The 17,687-nt window shown below is 33.5% G+C and overlaps 1 protein-coding gene across 1 annotated transcript; it reads right to left on the bottom strand.

Moving 5' to 3' along the window:
* Positions 1 to 999: 999 nt before the first annotated feature.
* On the bottom strand, positions 1,000 to 13,447 carry LOC139495349 (heat shock 70 kDa protein 12B-like). Its single transcript, XM_071283653.1, has 5 exons — positions 13,335 to 13,447; positions 9,112 to 9,428; positions 6,455 to 6,673; positions 2,908 to 3,043; positions 1,000 to 1,944 (listed from the first exon to the last, which is right to left on the bottom strand). Exons 2-5 carry the CDS (start codon positions 9,409 to 9,411, stop codon positions 1,466 to 1,468), a joined length of 1,134 nt encoding a protein of 377 aa, XP_071139754.1. The 5' UTR covers positions 9,412 to 9,428; positions 13,335 to 13,447; the 3' UTR covers positions 1,000 to 1,465.
* Between the last annotated feature and the right edge of the window lie 4,240 nt (positions 13,448 to 17,687).

The following is a 17,687-nucleotide window of genomic DNA, read 5'->3' on the forward strand; positions in this document are numbered from 1 at the left end:
TCTTTTAAAGCTAAAGTACGCTCAATTGATATATCAACTTATAATCAGATGTGCAGCTAAAACATTTATTTTCAAAACAAACCTTCAAATATGATATTTTATTATCCCCCTAAAAACAATTCTACAGCCGTTGATGCATATATATCGACTGTTTAGGCTCACAACACACGACAAGTTATTTATATCGGTTTAACGTTGATTTTTGAAGAATTCCTTCCGTTCAGACCCCGATTCGGGATCTAATACCGTCACTGAACATTCTGTGTCTCCAAAGTTAAATGTAACTTTCATTTTCTTGCGATCTGGATTTGAAAAATTCATATCAAACCCTCCAAGAAATGAACATTCGCCTGTGTCAGTGTACTTGACATCCGTACTTTCTGTGTAATAAAAATGATAACGGGCACCTGATGTACTGATCGTTCCAAACATTTTTTCAATGGTATGCCCTTTTGGAACAGGTGTGTTGATTTCTATAAAGGGAAACAATGTATTGTCGCAATATGCATTTTCATTCCAAATCACTTTTCTTTTCTTGTCATGATTATTTTCATCAAAAGGCGGCCAAACTTTTAAACCATAAGTATATCTTGCTATCCGGGATGATATATAATCGGATTTATAACCAAACAAAACTGCACCTTTAAGGACGACAGTTGAAGAATCCTCTTGCAAGATTATTGTTTTGTTAGGAAAAGAAGTTTTCATGGTATTTTGTATCATCTTGCATTCTGCAAAACCACCAACAAGAAGAATGTTTGAGATGTTTGGTAACGCATGCGTACACCAGTCAGGGGCGTTACTTAAACAAGTTATTATTTTGAATTACTTATATAAGTAACTTTTTATTTTAAAAATAATAAAATTACTTGATAGAGTTATTTTAATTTTCAATAGAAACATAGACTTATTGTAGTTTCCATGATTTTAAACAACATTTTATATCATAAAATAAAGAATTTATCAGATTTGAGAGGCGTATAGAGACAAAGAGTTACTTTGAAAATAATGACAAAAATATTACTTGAATAAGTTATTTTAAACATTTTTGAAAAAAATAGCAATTACACTTATCTAAGGCACATATGTAATTGATTTAGGTTACAAATTATAAATAACTTCAGGTCTTAATTAATTCACAAGTATCTATCTATTTATATCAGTCTACCTTCAAGATTTTAGAGGAAAATGATAATTTAATAGTTTCAAGAGACCAATCTTTGACCCAGAAGCGTCGGTATGAAAGATAAGTGCGTCGGAAAGTTAATTAGTGTTTCTGAAGAATTAGTTTTTATTTATCAAGGGAAAAATAACCAGATAACTGTGAAAATTATTTAAAGCTAGTAAAATCTGTATTCTTGGACACCTATAAAAATAATATTCAGAAAAATAACTTATATAAGTTATATTTAAATTAGCCTCGTTTTCAACATTACTTGTATAAGTAATTTTAATTGTTACTTGTTTAAGTAATGCCCCTGACTGTACACTGTTGCAAAACAGATTGTACCAAAGACACTAAATTATCACATGTTGCTTTGAACAGTGATTCAACGAACATTGCTTTAAATCGCATTTTGTCTCTAATTATTTCAATGTTACTAGCCAGGCTGGATGAGTTAATGACGGTAGTGATATTTTCCCCTAGATATGACTGGCACAGATCATCAAGAGTCGAACGAGGAATCGTTATATGTACTTTCCTAGTTTGTGATGTCTGATATACTCTTTTAACATTTTCTATACTTCGAAGCAGAGACAAGTACGAATCAGGAAACTTGGACTTTAGGCTGTCCATGATTGGTCTACCAAATATACAAACGAACATCTCGATAAATTTATCATCAATGGAAGTCCCGCCACAACAATTTCCAGAGGCTTTTACCACTTCTTTCAATGTTCCATTCGCATTCTTTTCATGTACAGTTATGTCTACTGTGCCACCTAGAAAACGAAATATGAAAATATGTAATACACTTCATAAGAATCATCGATGTAGTAAATTGATAAAGATCCCTATTTATACTTCTTACATTTGACAAACTTTATAAACAACCATGTGCCCCTTTGCCACAAGGAAAACGACAGAAGCCACGACAGTATCGGTTTTATGACCACCGCAAGGAACAAAAAGGATCGACACGTTGTGTCTGTAAAAAATACGAGATAAAAAAGAAGATGTGGTATGATTGCCAATGAGACAACTCTCAACAAGAGACCAAAATGACACAGAAATTAACAACCATAGGTCACCCTACGGCCTTCAACAATGAGCAAAGCCCATACCGCATAGTCAGCCATATAAGGCCCCGAAATGACAATGTAAAACTATTCAAACGAGAAAACTAACAGCCTTATTTATTTTAAAAAATGAGCGAAAAACAAATATGTAATACATAAACCATTGAAAACCACCCAATTACAGGCTCCTGACTTGGGACTTGAGATGCATGTTATTGCGGTCTGAGATTTTGCGAGGCAAAAAATGGGGTCTAATCTGTAAATCTATTGTAATCTTTTTCTAATTTGAAATTGTTTTAGTCTGAGTTCGCACGGTGATTGATGTGTTCATAGCCGAACAAGTTTCTTTTAAATTCTCATAATGTTTTACTGTTTATGATGTCAGCTGTTTTGACTTAAGCTTGAATGCACCATTAGTGTGATTATTGTTATCTATAATCCACTTAACGACTAGCTTCCTAAATAGAAAAACAAAAAATGTGGGACATTATTGATTTTTTAGTACACCGAGCTCAAATGTCGTCGTCATGGCTATTTATGGACAGATGTAACAAATCGCAATTGGCCATTTTTTTGCCGTTATGTCTAGTTCTTGATATAACGATATTGGTTGATTAAATCACAAAAAATGTTCGAAAGAAATCTGTGTCCATCCATTTGACTTACCCCCAAGATCCACGACCATATATCTTGATTCGATTTCAGCAATTTCTCGGCAACCAGCAGACGGGAACGTTTGGCAAAATATCGATGCTGCTTCTGGTTCAAGGGCAATATTCAAATTATCTCTGGGTATTCCAGCCTGCCAAAAAATATGAACACCTTTATTTTGTTATGATTATTGATTATATCAATAAGCGTCCAATGCCATGAATGTAAATAAAGGAATGCTATACCATGGCCAAAATGCTATAAAATTAAACAAACATAAAAATACGAACAAGTTTAAATATCTATTATTCGGCCAAAAATAACTTGAAAAAGAAACCTGATGTGTTCACATAAATGAGACTGAAATGCTATCAAAAAAGTAAAATCACAAAAATACTGAACTTAGAGAAAAATCAATCCGGAAAGTCCATATAAATCACATGGCATAATCAAATAACAAAACGTATCAAAAACGAATGTACAATAACTGTCATATTCCGGACTTGATACAGGCATTTTCAAATGTAGAAAATGGTGGATTAAACCTGGTTTTAAAGCGCTACCCCTCTCACTTTGATCAAGAATGTTGAATATTACTACACATTTGTATCACATAGCAAAAGCCAATCTGTATTCATTTGAAATATTTTTCCCTTGGACTTCTGAGAAAAGATCAAATATGCTACTAGGGTAACCATCCTCCATAAGAAATAAATTAACTAACATTCAAAAAAGTAAAATCACAAAAATACTGAACTTAGAGAAAAATCAATCCGGAAAGTCCATATAAATCACATGGCATAATCAAATAACAAAACGTATCAAAAACGAATGTACAATAACTGTCATATTCCGGACTTGATACAGGCATTTTCAAATGTAGAAAATGGTGGATTAAACCTGGTTTTAAAGCGCTACCCCTCTCACTTTGATCACGAATGTTGAATATTACTACACATTTGTATCACATAGCAAAAGCCAATCTGTATTCAAATTTGAAATATTTTTCCCTTGGACTTCTGAGAAAAGATCAAATATGCTACTAGGGTAACCATCCTCCATAAGAAATAAATTAACTAACATTTACATTTCAGCCTCTACAAACATCGTTTGGGCACAATGCGACTTCTTCGGTCATTATATTTTTATTCTTTGCTCTCTTCTATAAACCAGCAATGTGACTGTCAACTATTTTGGGTTATTTGAAAACCTTGATGTAGAGTTCATAGAAATTTGAAGATGTGGTTATATTGCTAATGAGACATCTCTCCATAAAAGACATAAAAAGGCATAAATAAATACTGGTCACTGTTCGGTCTTCAACATTGAGCAAAGCCTTAACCTGATAGTGAGCTATGATTTTTATATCTTTTCTGGGATTACTGTAATCTTTGAATACAGTTTTTAACACACAATTTGTTTTCTTATTATCAACAAAAAAATGTCAAAACTATTATACAAATGTGATTTAGTGCATGCGATTCCTGTTGTATGAAGATCGAGTTTACTTAGTCTTGCATGATAAACCAACCATTACCAAATTGTTCTAGTTTTCGACAGGCACACATATTTTCTTCACATCTATTCTTCCCAGAATATCCACATTTTACAAAACCTTGTCCATCACAAATAAATGGCAGTTTGTCGAAAAGAATTATCAATAGATACAGCTGACTGAATAAACACCGATTTAGTGCATTTAAGATGGTTTCTAGTGTTACCATAACAAAATGCTGTTAATAAATAAACTCATCATAGATACTAGGATTAACATTTGTATTTACGTAAGACGCGCGTTTCGTCTACAAAAGACTCATCAGTGACGCTCGAATCCAAAAAAGTTAAAAAGGCCAAATAAAGTACGAAGTTGAAGAGCATTGAGGACCAACATTTTGCCAAAAATAGCCAAGGTAATCTATTCCTGAGATAGAAAACCTTAGTATTTCTAAAATTCAAAAGTTTTGTAAACAGTTCATTTATAATAATGACCATATCAATGATAGTTCATGTCAGCAAAAAAGACATGCGAGAGGGAAAGTATGTAACCTTAAAGATTTATCACTTATTGATATAATAAATGTATGGACACTTTCTAAGATATGACCGAAGTAAGAAATCCAAGTACTGTATTATATTTGATTATACAAATGCACCGTTTAATAAACTTGAATAAAAGACATTTGTACCTCAGTCATTTTCTCCGGCATGTCAATTGTTTGTTTGATTGATTGTTGGTTGCTTAACGTCCAGTGGCAAATATTTCATGCATATTCAGGACGAGAACAAGTTCACAATAAATACAATAGGTAGGTTGGTGCAATAGAGGCCATCTGGGATGATGGTCGGAGAAATTTGGACTGCCACCGGAAAAGGAGGGTATATTGGATAGGGACAGAAATTTTGCCTTTGCAACAGGCCACCTACGGACCCCTCAAAGAGTTGTTGCAAGGGTTCTTAACGTGCAAAGAGCGTGGCACTCTCTTTACACGAGGCATCGGATTTAACGTCCCCCTTCTGACCGGACGTGACTGCGAACTTGATACATCCCGCACAGCCAAACGGACGCCCCACTTCGGCAAGCGTTTTACTGTCGGTCGGGAGAAAACCAAGTGACCATATTTCTATACCCCAGTCGCCCTTGGGATTCAATTGTTTGATGAAAATTGCTCACTTAGTATTAATATAAATGGCTGAATTAAACTCAAACTTATTTGGTGTAAATAGGTACCAGGATTATAATTAAGTACGCCAGACGCGCGTTTCGTCTCGTAAGAATCATCATTGACGCTCATATCAAAATATTTAAAAAGCCAAACAATTACAAAGTTGATGAGCATTGAGAACCCAAAATTCCCCAAAAATGTACCAAATACGGCTGAGGTAATCTATGCCTGGGCCCATCGACCCAGTGGTGTAAATAGTTATCAAAGGTACCAGGATTATAATTAAGTACGCCAGACGCGCGTTTCGTCTACATAAGACTCAACCGTGACGCTCATATCAAAATATTTAAAAAAAAAAAAAAAGGAAAGGAAATGGGGAATGTGTCAAAGGGACAACAACTCGACCATAGAACAGACAACAGCCGAAGGCCACCAATGGATCTTCAATGTAGAGAGAAAATCCCGCACCCGTAGGCGTCCTTCAGCTGGCCCCTTAAAAATATGTATACTAGTACAGTGATAATGGACGTCATGCTAAACTCCGAATTATACACAAGAAACTAAAATAAAAATCATACAAGACTAACAAAGGCCAGAGGCTCCCGACTTGGGACAAGCGCAAAATTGTTGAATTTAAAGAATGTTTAAATTAAACAGATTTTTGTTACAAATTCACTGAATTTAATCATTTTTTCATTGATGTTTATAAAAAAAAAAGACATTTACTAACGAACTACAAGCGTGAAGATCAAAATAGTACAGGCGCCTGCAACACCATCTGTTTATTAAAATGTTTCATTCCTGCATATATTAATAAAAAAAAAACCCAATTGTTATTGTGATAAAAACTTTCGATAATCATTTATGTTTTATTATTAAAAAATAAATAATTAATGCACCTTTTCAGCACTTTTTCTCATAAACTGTTTGGCTGTGTCTGTCCAAATGGCAGGTACTGTAAGTACCCACTTCGTTTTCCTTTTATCAAGTTCCAAATTCTTTACATCAATGGTACTGTCTAGGTGATCTTTTAATGCTTTAATTGACAACGAAAACACGTCTATGGCAGGCAGTGGTTGTCCTCTAACATCTTCAAGAATCATACTCATAGTTATATTCTGTAAATAAAGGCAACAGTAGTATACCGCTGTTCGAAATTCATAAATCGATTGAGAAAAAACAAATCCGGGCTACAAACTAAAACTGAGGAAACACATCAAATATAAGAGAACTGTGACACAACAGAAACACAACATTAAAATGTAACACACACAGAAACGAACTATAATATAACAATGACCATTTTCCCGACTTGGTACATGACATTTTTAGAAAAAAAAAATGGTGGGTTGAACCTGGTTTTATGGGATGCCAAACATCCCGCTTTTATGGCACTGTTAAATATGACACTAAGATGAGTCTGAATTACATCAACAACGTTTTTAAGATCAGTATCTACATCACTTAAGGTAGATTGATGGTATACTGCCATCTTTGATTGTACAATCACAGTACAAAAAAGGTCTAGTTATTTGTCCAAATCTGCAAATTTGGAGACAGATTTGCAATTAAATGGCTATATTGTTTATTTATATTAAGAAATTTGGTGATTTATTGTATTTTTCAAAATATTTGAACAAATACCTATTTTTGTTTTGTTTTTAGAATCTTTTTTTCAAATGAGGCATTTCAGGGGACATAACTCTTTTGTAAAAAAGAATATACTGGACTAATAGGGATTTTTCAAAAATTTATACTTGTAGCAAGAAAACAACTTCGGTGACAGCATTGTTTCTTTTTATTTTCTTAAAACATATTTAACAACAGATTTATCCATCGGATCACCAGCAGTGATGGTGATACATGGCTGTGTACATTATGTATATACAACTCGTCTAAACACCAACCCAACAATGTTAGATCTGTAAATTTGCTTTCGCACATTTTTTGTTCTTCCCTCGCCGGGATTCGAACCCATGCTACTGAGATATCGTGACACCAAATCGCCTGCACTGTAGCCGTCCCGCTAGACCACACGACCACCTGGGCTTCATAAAAATGAAGCTTTCGGTGGCCGGATGTTACCTTTCCTCGTCAGTTTTAATCTAGCGTCGTACTACAGTACATGATATATAAGGCATGAAGATGTTATTCTTACAGATCAGCTAAATTATCTATAGTAAAGGATCCTACAAATTAATGTACATATATATATATATACATATATATACGTCTGAGTCAGTGACAACTCTACAACAGATGTATCCATCGGATCGCCATCAATGATGGTGATACATGGCTGTGTACATAATGTATATACAACTCGTCTAAACATCAACCCAACAATGTTAGATCTGTAAATTTGCTTTCGCAAATTTTTGGTTCTTCCCTCGCCGGGATTCGAACCCATGCTACTGTGATATCGTGACACCAAATCGCCTGCACTGCAGCCGTCCCGCTAGACCACACGACCACCTGGGCTCTCAAATAAAGAGCTTTCGGTGGGCATGTGTTACCTTTCCACGTCAGTTTTAATCTAGCGGCGTACTACAGTACATGATATATAAGGCATGAAGATGTTATTGTTACAGATCAGCTAAATTATCTATAGTAAAGGATCCTACAAATTAATGTAATAATCTGTGACTGTATATTACATTAATTTGTAGGATCCTTTACTATAGATAATTTAGCTGATCTGTAACAATAACATCTTCATGCCTTATATATCATGTACTGTAGTACGCCGCTAGATTAAAACTGACGTGGAAAGGTAACACATGCCCACCGAAAGCTCTTTATTTGAGAGCCCAGGTGGTCGTGTGGTCTAGCGGGACGGTGCAGTGCAGGCGATTTGGTGTCACGATATCACAGTAGCATGGGTTCGAATCCCGGCGAGGGAAGAACCAAAAATTTGCGAAAGCAAATTTACAGATCTAACATTGTTGGGTTGATGTTTAGACGAGTTGTATATATATATATATATACATGTATATAAAAGTAAAAAGTAAGTTCATGACTTTTTCAGTTATCTACAAACAAACATTGCGATCAAAATTGTAGATGAGAATGATATTTTTGCAAAACCTATTATAATAAGTAAACATGGCTAACTTAATTGATTGTTGGTTACTTAACGTCCAGTCACATTAAGGTCGTTGGAATTTAGAATCGCACTTGGAAGCTGACTGGGATCGACACCTAGTGCGTTTACTGATTGTTAACATGCGTTATTCGCCGTACGAATCATAGGAAAGTATATGTAATCACTATATTTTACGACTGCCAATTAGTTTTTTGTGCTCAACAGACATACAGACGGACACACGGAGATGGGTATACCATACTACTCCCCGTAAACGGTCATAGAAAAAGTTTTAAATTGTCTGCATGTTGTCATAACAATACAAGAGAAATAGATTCCACCGCAAAATCTCGTGCAATACGTTATTTATCAACTATCAGCATCAAACTTCAAATGTATAAAACGCTTGGCGAAGTTTTTAAATGCGATTGCAGTGGTAGTATCTTTATCTTTATTATATTCACCTATTACCTTATAATTATGAAGATTCATTTTAAATCTGTGAAAGAAGTAGTAGTCATCGGCATTTCCATCAATAACAATATCAGCATACTGTTCTTCTGCTTCATACCCGAATGCTACTAGGTCTCGTTCTTTCGTGAGCAGTAGGCAAGTTGGCGTCTTTAACGATGCAACTTCTGCTGTTCCAGAATTCCATACCTGATTAGACAATATCTCTACATCTTTCAACTCAGTGTGAGCTGGACTAACAGAAAATGCATACCCTGAATATGTAGTTCCAAAGTCGATTGCGACAACATTAAGAGCCATGGTCTATCACATATCAGCTGAAAATTTTAAATAATCTTGCATTTCAGCTATAACGTGATGTTCTAGAAAGAAACTGACATCATTCGGTCTGAACAAAAATTAAAAACTAAAATAAAAATAAAATCAATCGAAACATTATAAATTTGTATATATATAATGTATTTTCTAAAATATTGTTTTGTCGGAAGAAGACCAAGTGACCATACTTCTATTCCCCAGTCACCCTTGTGGGCACCCTTTTTTGAGTAGATACTTCAATATCAAAATATAGTTTCCTTTGTTTCCAACCAGGAATCTAGATATAGTCTACTATTGGAACAGCTAGTTATAAAATGAGACTTTCAAAGGGAAAATGATTTTTTTCAAACAGTTAACAATACTGAAAATTTACTACATACAGTTTTCAATTACAAAAACTATTTTTATGCGTAAAATCAAAAATATTTCCGTATTATTGAAGTTTCAGTTTAATATTAAAATACTAGAACACCTTATGATTTTGAGAGATAAAAGACGGACGAAAGATACCAGAGGAACAGTCAAACTGATAAATCACAAATAAACTGACAACGCCATTGTTTAAAATGAAAAAGACAACAAACAAACAATAGTACACACGACACAACATAGAAAACTAAAAAATAAGCATCACGAACCCCACCAAAAACAAGGGGTGATCTCAGGTACTCCGGAAGGGTAAGCAGATCCTGCTCCACATGTGGCACCGATAACTGTAGACAATCAAACCTCCCCATCTAGCTTAACCGAATGTACGTTGTAGACAAAAAGAAGAAACAATGTACGAATAAACATGTCATTTATAGATATCTCGAATATTTTGAAATCAAACATAGAATCAATCTGAAATACATATATAGCTACAAGTTTAAAGATACAATAGACAAATTAAAGTAAAATTAAACATTATCTACGAGATATAAAAAAAAATAAAGTATGATTTATTTTTTGTTCAATCATTAATGAAAGTGAACTAGTGAAATAATATATCACTTTTAGCAGTCAGTATGGTTCGATTTTGTTAAAAAAGCTAAGAAACATTGACGATGAATTATTTACTTGCAAGTGAATAATTCGACCTCATTGCATCAATATTCATGTGAACTTAAATCTAACTCCTTAGCTAGAGATGGACACCGCATGCAATAATTCAAAGGAAAAGAATGTCAATATTGAAAGTGAAACAAAGGTAAATCATTTGATTGACTGATTCGATCCACAAAAAAATCATTCTTATACAATTAAAAACGATGATTAACATGTAGTTTGAATCAATAATATGAAATTAAACAGACCTTGGAAAAATCCAAATGAACGAGTCTGATATCTATTTATTTCTGTATTTATGTTTATATCGCTTATATGGCAATCAGAGGTCTTCTGGGGTCAAGTCGACAGTTAATTAGATGGCGTCTAAACTAAAATACACACGAAACGAAGCTACATATTATCGAGCCCAAACCAAGTATATTGTTTATTTTAGATTTTTTTTATAATTTTGATAAATGTTTTTCATTGTCATGAACCAAATATGAAAATTTGAGTCAAATCGGTGAGCACAAATTTGACAGCTAGTGCCCCTTTAATTAATTATCTATTTTGATGACTACATGTACACATGGAAATTCGCCCCAAACGAGCTTATTTTTAAGAGAAACTTGTGAAATCAGTTCCTGCGAGTTTCATATCATCTTATGTAAAAACCCCGTGAAAATCCCATGAATTTTTAATCACGTGAAATTCACAAGATTTTTAAAATATTATACTTCAAATAGCATCTAAATTTTCAAATTTGATAAAAATCCCATGAATTTTTAATCACGTGAAATTCACAAGATTTTTAAATATTAAAAAAAAAACCAATTTCAAAGTTCATGTGAATACCAATTCTTATAAATGCAATGCATAATAAGTTTACAAAAGATGAAATGAAATAAAATCAAAACAGAGAAGTATACAGATAACGCAAATGTAAAATTGCTATTTCCACTAGCACGGTGTCTTTACTGAAGGAAACAGATCACAAAATGGATTTCGAATTGCAAGGTCAACTATCCAGCTGCCAAAAAACCTGTAACACTTGAATGATTTTATAAACATAACCCTTCGTTTTACCTGTAAACCGCAGTGATCATTTATATTTTTATATGTCTATTTAAATGTGTTTAGGAAAATTGTCTTCAAGTATAATTCACACCATTATCAAGTGTTACATCCCGTATCAAAGAAGAACGTCAGACACGCGAATCAATGAATGTGTTTGTAGGTAGATGTTTTTTGTGTTCTGTTAAATTGTTCCTTTTAAAATTGTTACACGATGATGACTGCTGTACCAATATTTTGACTATTTTATTTATTATATCTGGTTAGTTCACGCATCATTGTAAATATAACGGAATTTGATGAGACTGTCATCAAAGTGAGTGGTTTAGCGCTTTAAAACCAGGTTTAATCCACCATTTTCTACATTTGAAAATTCTTGTACCAAGTCAGGAATATGACAGTTCTTGTCCATTAATTTTTGATGTGTTTTGTCATTTGATTTTGCCATGTGATTATGGACTTTTCTACATTGGCTAGAGGTATAGGGGGAGGGTTGAGATTTCATAAACATGTTTAACCCTGCCGCATTTTTGCGCCTGTCCCAAGTCAGGAGCCTCTGGCCTTTGTTAGTCTTGTATTATTTTTAATTTTAGTTTATTGTGTACAATTTGGAGTTTAGTATGGCGTTCATTATCACTGAATTAATATATATATTTGTTTAGGGGGCAGCTGAAGGACCTCTCCGGGTCTGCGAGTTTCTCGCTGCATTGAAGACCTGTTGGTGACCTTCTGCTGTTTTCTGTTCCATGCATGGGCGGGTTGTTGTCTCTTTCACACATTTCCCATTTCCATTCTCAATTTTAATATTTCCGATTGGATTCTCCTCTAAGTTCAGTATTTTTGTGATTTTACTTTTTAATAATTGAACGTTTCTGAATCGTTTTATCATGTGAAAAGTTTTAAATATCCCTTTCGATATTTGATTTCGCCATTTGTTTATGGACTTTCCGTTTTGAAGTTTCCTCGGAGTTCAGTACATTTTTGAACTTTCAATATCAAGGTGACGTTTATGAATTTATGGAATGTGAAAATCATTTGTCACCTTTTGTATTAAACATGCTTTTAGTATGGCGTTCATTATCACTGAACTAGTATATATTTGTTTAGGGGCCAGCTGAGGGACGCTTCCGGGTGCGGGAATTTCACGCTACATTGAAGACCTGTTGGTGACCTTCTGCTGTTGTTTTTTCTATGGTCGGGTTGTTGTCTCTGTGACACATTCCCCATTTCCATTCTCAATTTTATTTTAGATGCATAACAAGTTATGACCTACCTTGAATTCAGTTATCCCAATACAGGATTTAAATTAACAATACGCATGCCTAATATTTTCATCAAATCATCGATAAAAAAGGTAAGGGCATTCACACAGGAAATAGAGCTAAAAATAAATCCACATCATAAGACATTTTCCGAAAGTATACAAGCTAACTACAATAATGAAAGTTAAAGTTACAAAGTAAATAGTAATCATTACAAGTCATCTAGTCATCATGAGAATAAATGAACGATGTACCAATCAATTCCGTCTCGTTAAAGTGAATATAATGTAGTAAGCGTCCTATCCTTAATATTCGACTTAGACATAACATTTGATGTAGAAATTGATTATATGAATAATCAGATCAACTCTTTTAATTTTATTTTCATATATAATTTCATTTAAAAGTGGAAATATTTTTTTTGTAAAATTCCAACGCCAAAGTGGGCATTCGGCATGGGTAATTTAGTTTAAAAGCATGCCTTTATTTGTGAACATCGATATAGTATGGTCAATGCATAAATTAAAAATAAAAACGAACCTATTTGCTTGTAAACTCGTGAATTAGTATATTATGTTTCTAACTACATCCTCATTTTACTTGAATACAATACCGTGTAATTAAAATAATAAAATACGCCCTCAACAAAAATATCGATTTTATCTCATTGCTCATACAGGTTATCTACGCATGTAGTATTTCCAAATTTTATATCTGATCCAAAAATCAAGATATATTAAACGAATATGAGTTATATAAAAATTTAGCAACATACAATCATGTGTTAATAGTCGCAGTTTCTGGTGCAGGAAAATTGGTACCGTTAATGTTATTTCTAACATATCTCTTGAAACTAATTTATCAAGCACATAGTCATTAGTTTGTAAAAATAACGGAAATATGTACACTTATTTTAGACATGTAGTAATCTTACAATAATAATGGATACTCTTGTACATATATGAACAAATTATGTTTAAATCAAGTAAGCACATATCGTTTAAATAAATTATAAGAAATAAATAAATATAAGTCAACAATTTGTTTCCGGATCCTATCTATCATTTAGTTTTATCAATATGTTACTCCTAAAGTGTGAAAAATATGGTCTTTGCATCGGAACTAAACACATTTATTAAAAAACCAGGTGTTGGCATGACACGGGTTATGTTCTTCTCATATATGTTATGATGGTATGATACTAAACCCCTAACGGGTAGGATTGTGGTTGATATTCATATGATGAAATCATAATCTTTCAACCAGTTTAAGTGAAGTCTGGAGCTGGCATGTCAGTTAACTGCTATTAGTCTGTTGTTATTTATGTATTATTGTCATTTTGTTTATTTTCTTTGGTTACATCTTCTGACATCAGACTCGGACTTCTCTTGAACTGAATTTTGATGTGCGTATTGTAATGCGTTATTTTTTCTACATTGGATAGAGGTATAGGGGGAGGGTTGAGATCTCATAAACATGTTTGACCACGCCGCATTTTTGCCGATGTCCCAAGTCAGGAGCCTCTGGTCTTTGTTAGTTTTGTATTATTTTAATTTTAGTTTCTTGTGTGCAATGTGGAGTTTAGTATGGCGTTCATTATCATTGAACTAGTATATATTTGTTTAGGGGCCAGCTGAAGAACGCCTCCGGTGCTTGAATTTCACGCTACATTTAAGACCTATGGGTGACCTTCTGTTGTTGTTTTTTCTATGTTCGGGTTGTTGTCTCTTTGACACATTCCCCATTTCCATTCTCAATTTCATTACATATATTAAATACAGAACGAAATCTCCACAATGTCATGTTTGATGCTTTGTATAAGTTATAAGAGATCTGCTAACCCGTCCGGAGCACCTGAGATCACCCCCAGTTTTTGGTGGGGTTCGAGTTGCTTAGTCTTTAGTTTTCTATGTTTTGTCTTCTGTACTTTTACTTGTCTGTTTGTCTTTTATGTTTATTTTAGCCATAGCGTTTTCAGTTTGTTTTCGATCTATAAGTTTGACTGTCGCTCTGGTCTTTCGCCCATATCTTATTAAATATGTTTTATTTGTAATATGAATTGAAAATGTATTGAGCACAACAAATATCAATAACACCATTTTGAACACCAGAAACCAATAATAATGTATTTTTTTAATGTTTTGTAAATATTGACCTCTGGTTAATTTGGCTTTATAAAGTGTTTATTTGTGTACATTGCGGTGTAGGATAATAAAAAAAGTTATGCATAATTGGTTTGTCTAGTTAAAGTAATTTAACATTTGGATAAAGGGAATTGGTCAAGATACTGGCAGAGAGTGTATCAGCTGTGATACTGTAAGGATGTTATTTTTTTAAGTCATCTGGAGGACTTCTATTTGAAGCTTATATGCTTCAAATGATTGTGTAGTCAATTTTGCCAATAAGTCTAAAGTAACGTACAACTGTAGATAAACTTGTAAAAATATAGTTTTATTTGCATAACAAATTTTAACAAAACTTTGATTTTTTTTCGAAAATCTAAGAATATTTTTTTATCCCAGGCATAGATTACCTTAGACGTATTTGTCACAACTCTTTGGAATTTTGAATCCTCAATGCTCATTAACTTTGTACTTGTTTGGCTTTATAACTATTTTGATATGAGCGTCACTGATGAGTCTTATGTATCTAGACGAAACGCGCGTCTGGCGTATTAAATTATAATCCTGTTACCTTTGATAACTATTATTTGGTTCATGGAATTTACCGCATGATACATTGTCATGCCATAGTATGGTTATATCCGTCTGTGTCGTAGTCGTTCCTCTCTTCGGTTATGTTACAATAATATTTGTTTTTACAATTGAAGAAATCAATACTTTTAGTAAAGTTGGATATTGGGGCATATTTACAACAAGAAGAAACAACAATTGATCAATAAAGTCAAGGTTAAAAAGGGAATTGTATATGGAATAAAACCTTCCTGCCAAAACGGGATTTATAAAACTTTTTTTCAATGAAACTTCTTAATACGTACAAATTAGGGGATTTTTTTTTTACACTTTAAGCGATTTTTGTTTTTATTCGGAAAAAAACCTTTGCATTTATCGGCCATATTAGATTTTCTGTTAAAATGTCACTTGTATCGGGATTGTCAAAAGAATCAATGATCTATCTATACGCTACACGTTCAACTCTATATCAAATCTATTGGCACACCACACTGCTTGAAAACAGAGCCACAGAGGATGAAAGATGAACTCGACAAAAAGAAAAAAGTGACAAATCAATAAATGAACTCATACATAGCAAAATAACAAAACCTCAAAACACTACACAAACATTTTGAAATCGATATCTCAAACACTTCATGGGAATGAAAAACAACGGTCATAATCATGACTTGGTACGGGCATTCCATTAGGAAAATTGAAGATTTAATCAAGATTTACAGGTACCTACATTTCTAACTATAAAAATACGGTGTAAGAAATATAAACTTAACATTATAACTAATTATTTTTTTTAAAATGGAAAATAAGTATTGAAAAATAGAAAAAATAGATCAAAGGAAATCCAAACAAGCCATGTAATTGTTTGATGTTGTGAAAAGAATCATACCTGTATTCTGACTGTTTTGTTTGATTGTCTATTTATTCATCATGGATATATATTTTACTTCAGCTGTTTTCATTAATTAGAGGTATAACATAAATAAAACTAAGATCTTCATAATTTATTATAATTAGTATGGCTATCAGAGCTGCTACACGAACGTTCAGTCATTTCCTTGTAGAAATGATGATGACACTATTTACAAATGTCCTAGAATAAAAATTGTTACAGAAGGCCGTGTCCGCATCGGCGATCGGTATCCTGTCACTTGCGGTAATAGCTCCGACAACCCAGACACAACTGAGATATTAGACACTGGTGATTACATCCTAATGAAAAAGTATGAAGCAGAGTATGCAGTTGCTCCGTCATCACCTCTATCACCACCAGAGTCGCCAGCTAAATCAGCTTTATCATCTAAATACGCAAAAGAAAAAGAGTGATTCGTCCCGCAACTAAAATTAAAAGGGTCAAGCAACTAGCTGTTATGTTTAGTACAGGCGTGGGGATCAATGACCCGTACCAGTACATGTCACCGTCAGTTTCGCCTGAACTACCACCTCATCTTTCTGCTCCAACACCACCTTCACCAACAACTACTCTAGCAACTTCGCCGACAATGTGTGTAACAGCTTCAACGAAAACAACACCAACAAACAAGGACCCACCGGCTTTTTCATTGCAAAATTGGTTCAAAGCTATTGAAAAACAACTCCAACTCAACAACACCAGATTAGCCGAAATGAAAGGCATAATGACAACCCAAAGATCAAGCTTCTAAACAGAAAACAGCAGACCTTACGCCGTTACCAAACACTCCTATCAGAATACCTACTTCACCTACATCTCCGAGAATTCAACCTAAACCAGAATTACCACTAACTCCTACATATACAAGCAATAAATCATCAACATGATAGACAACACTGACGCAGCATCCAATCTTCTTTACTTAGTATTTGAACTGAATAATGTGTAATTGTAATTAATGACATCGTGAACAGAAAACAACCTTCATAGTTCAGAATATTAAGCTAACTAGTATTTTGAAAGAAGTATTTTTTTTAAAGAATTAAAACTGTATCATTTAAGCATAACGCTAATTAGATATTCATTTTGTATATCTAGTATATCTTATTAAAAAAAACCATTTACAAATAAAATCCAAAAATAACACCTTGGTATTTCTCCTACGAAAGCTAGTTCTCAACGATCAATGAGTGAACAAAAAACCCGAAAACTAGTCATAAATTCTGTTATAAAGCAAATTATAATGTGAATTATTGATTGACTGATTTTTGGTCTTTAACGCCATAT

Source organism: Mytilus edulis, chromosome 11 (assembly GCF_963676685.1).
Source record: "Mytilus edulis chromosome 11, xbMytEdul2.2, whole genome shotgun sequence".
Classification (NCBI taxonomy): Eukaryota; Metazoa; Mollusca; class Bivalvia; order Mytilida; family Mytilidae; genus Mytilus; species Mytilus edulis.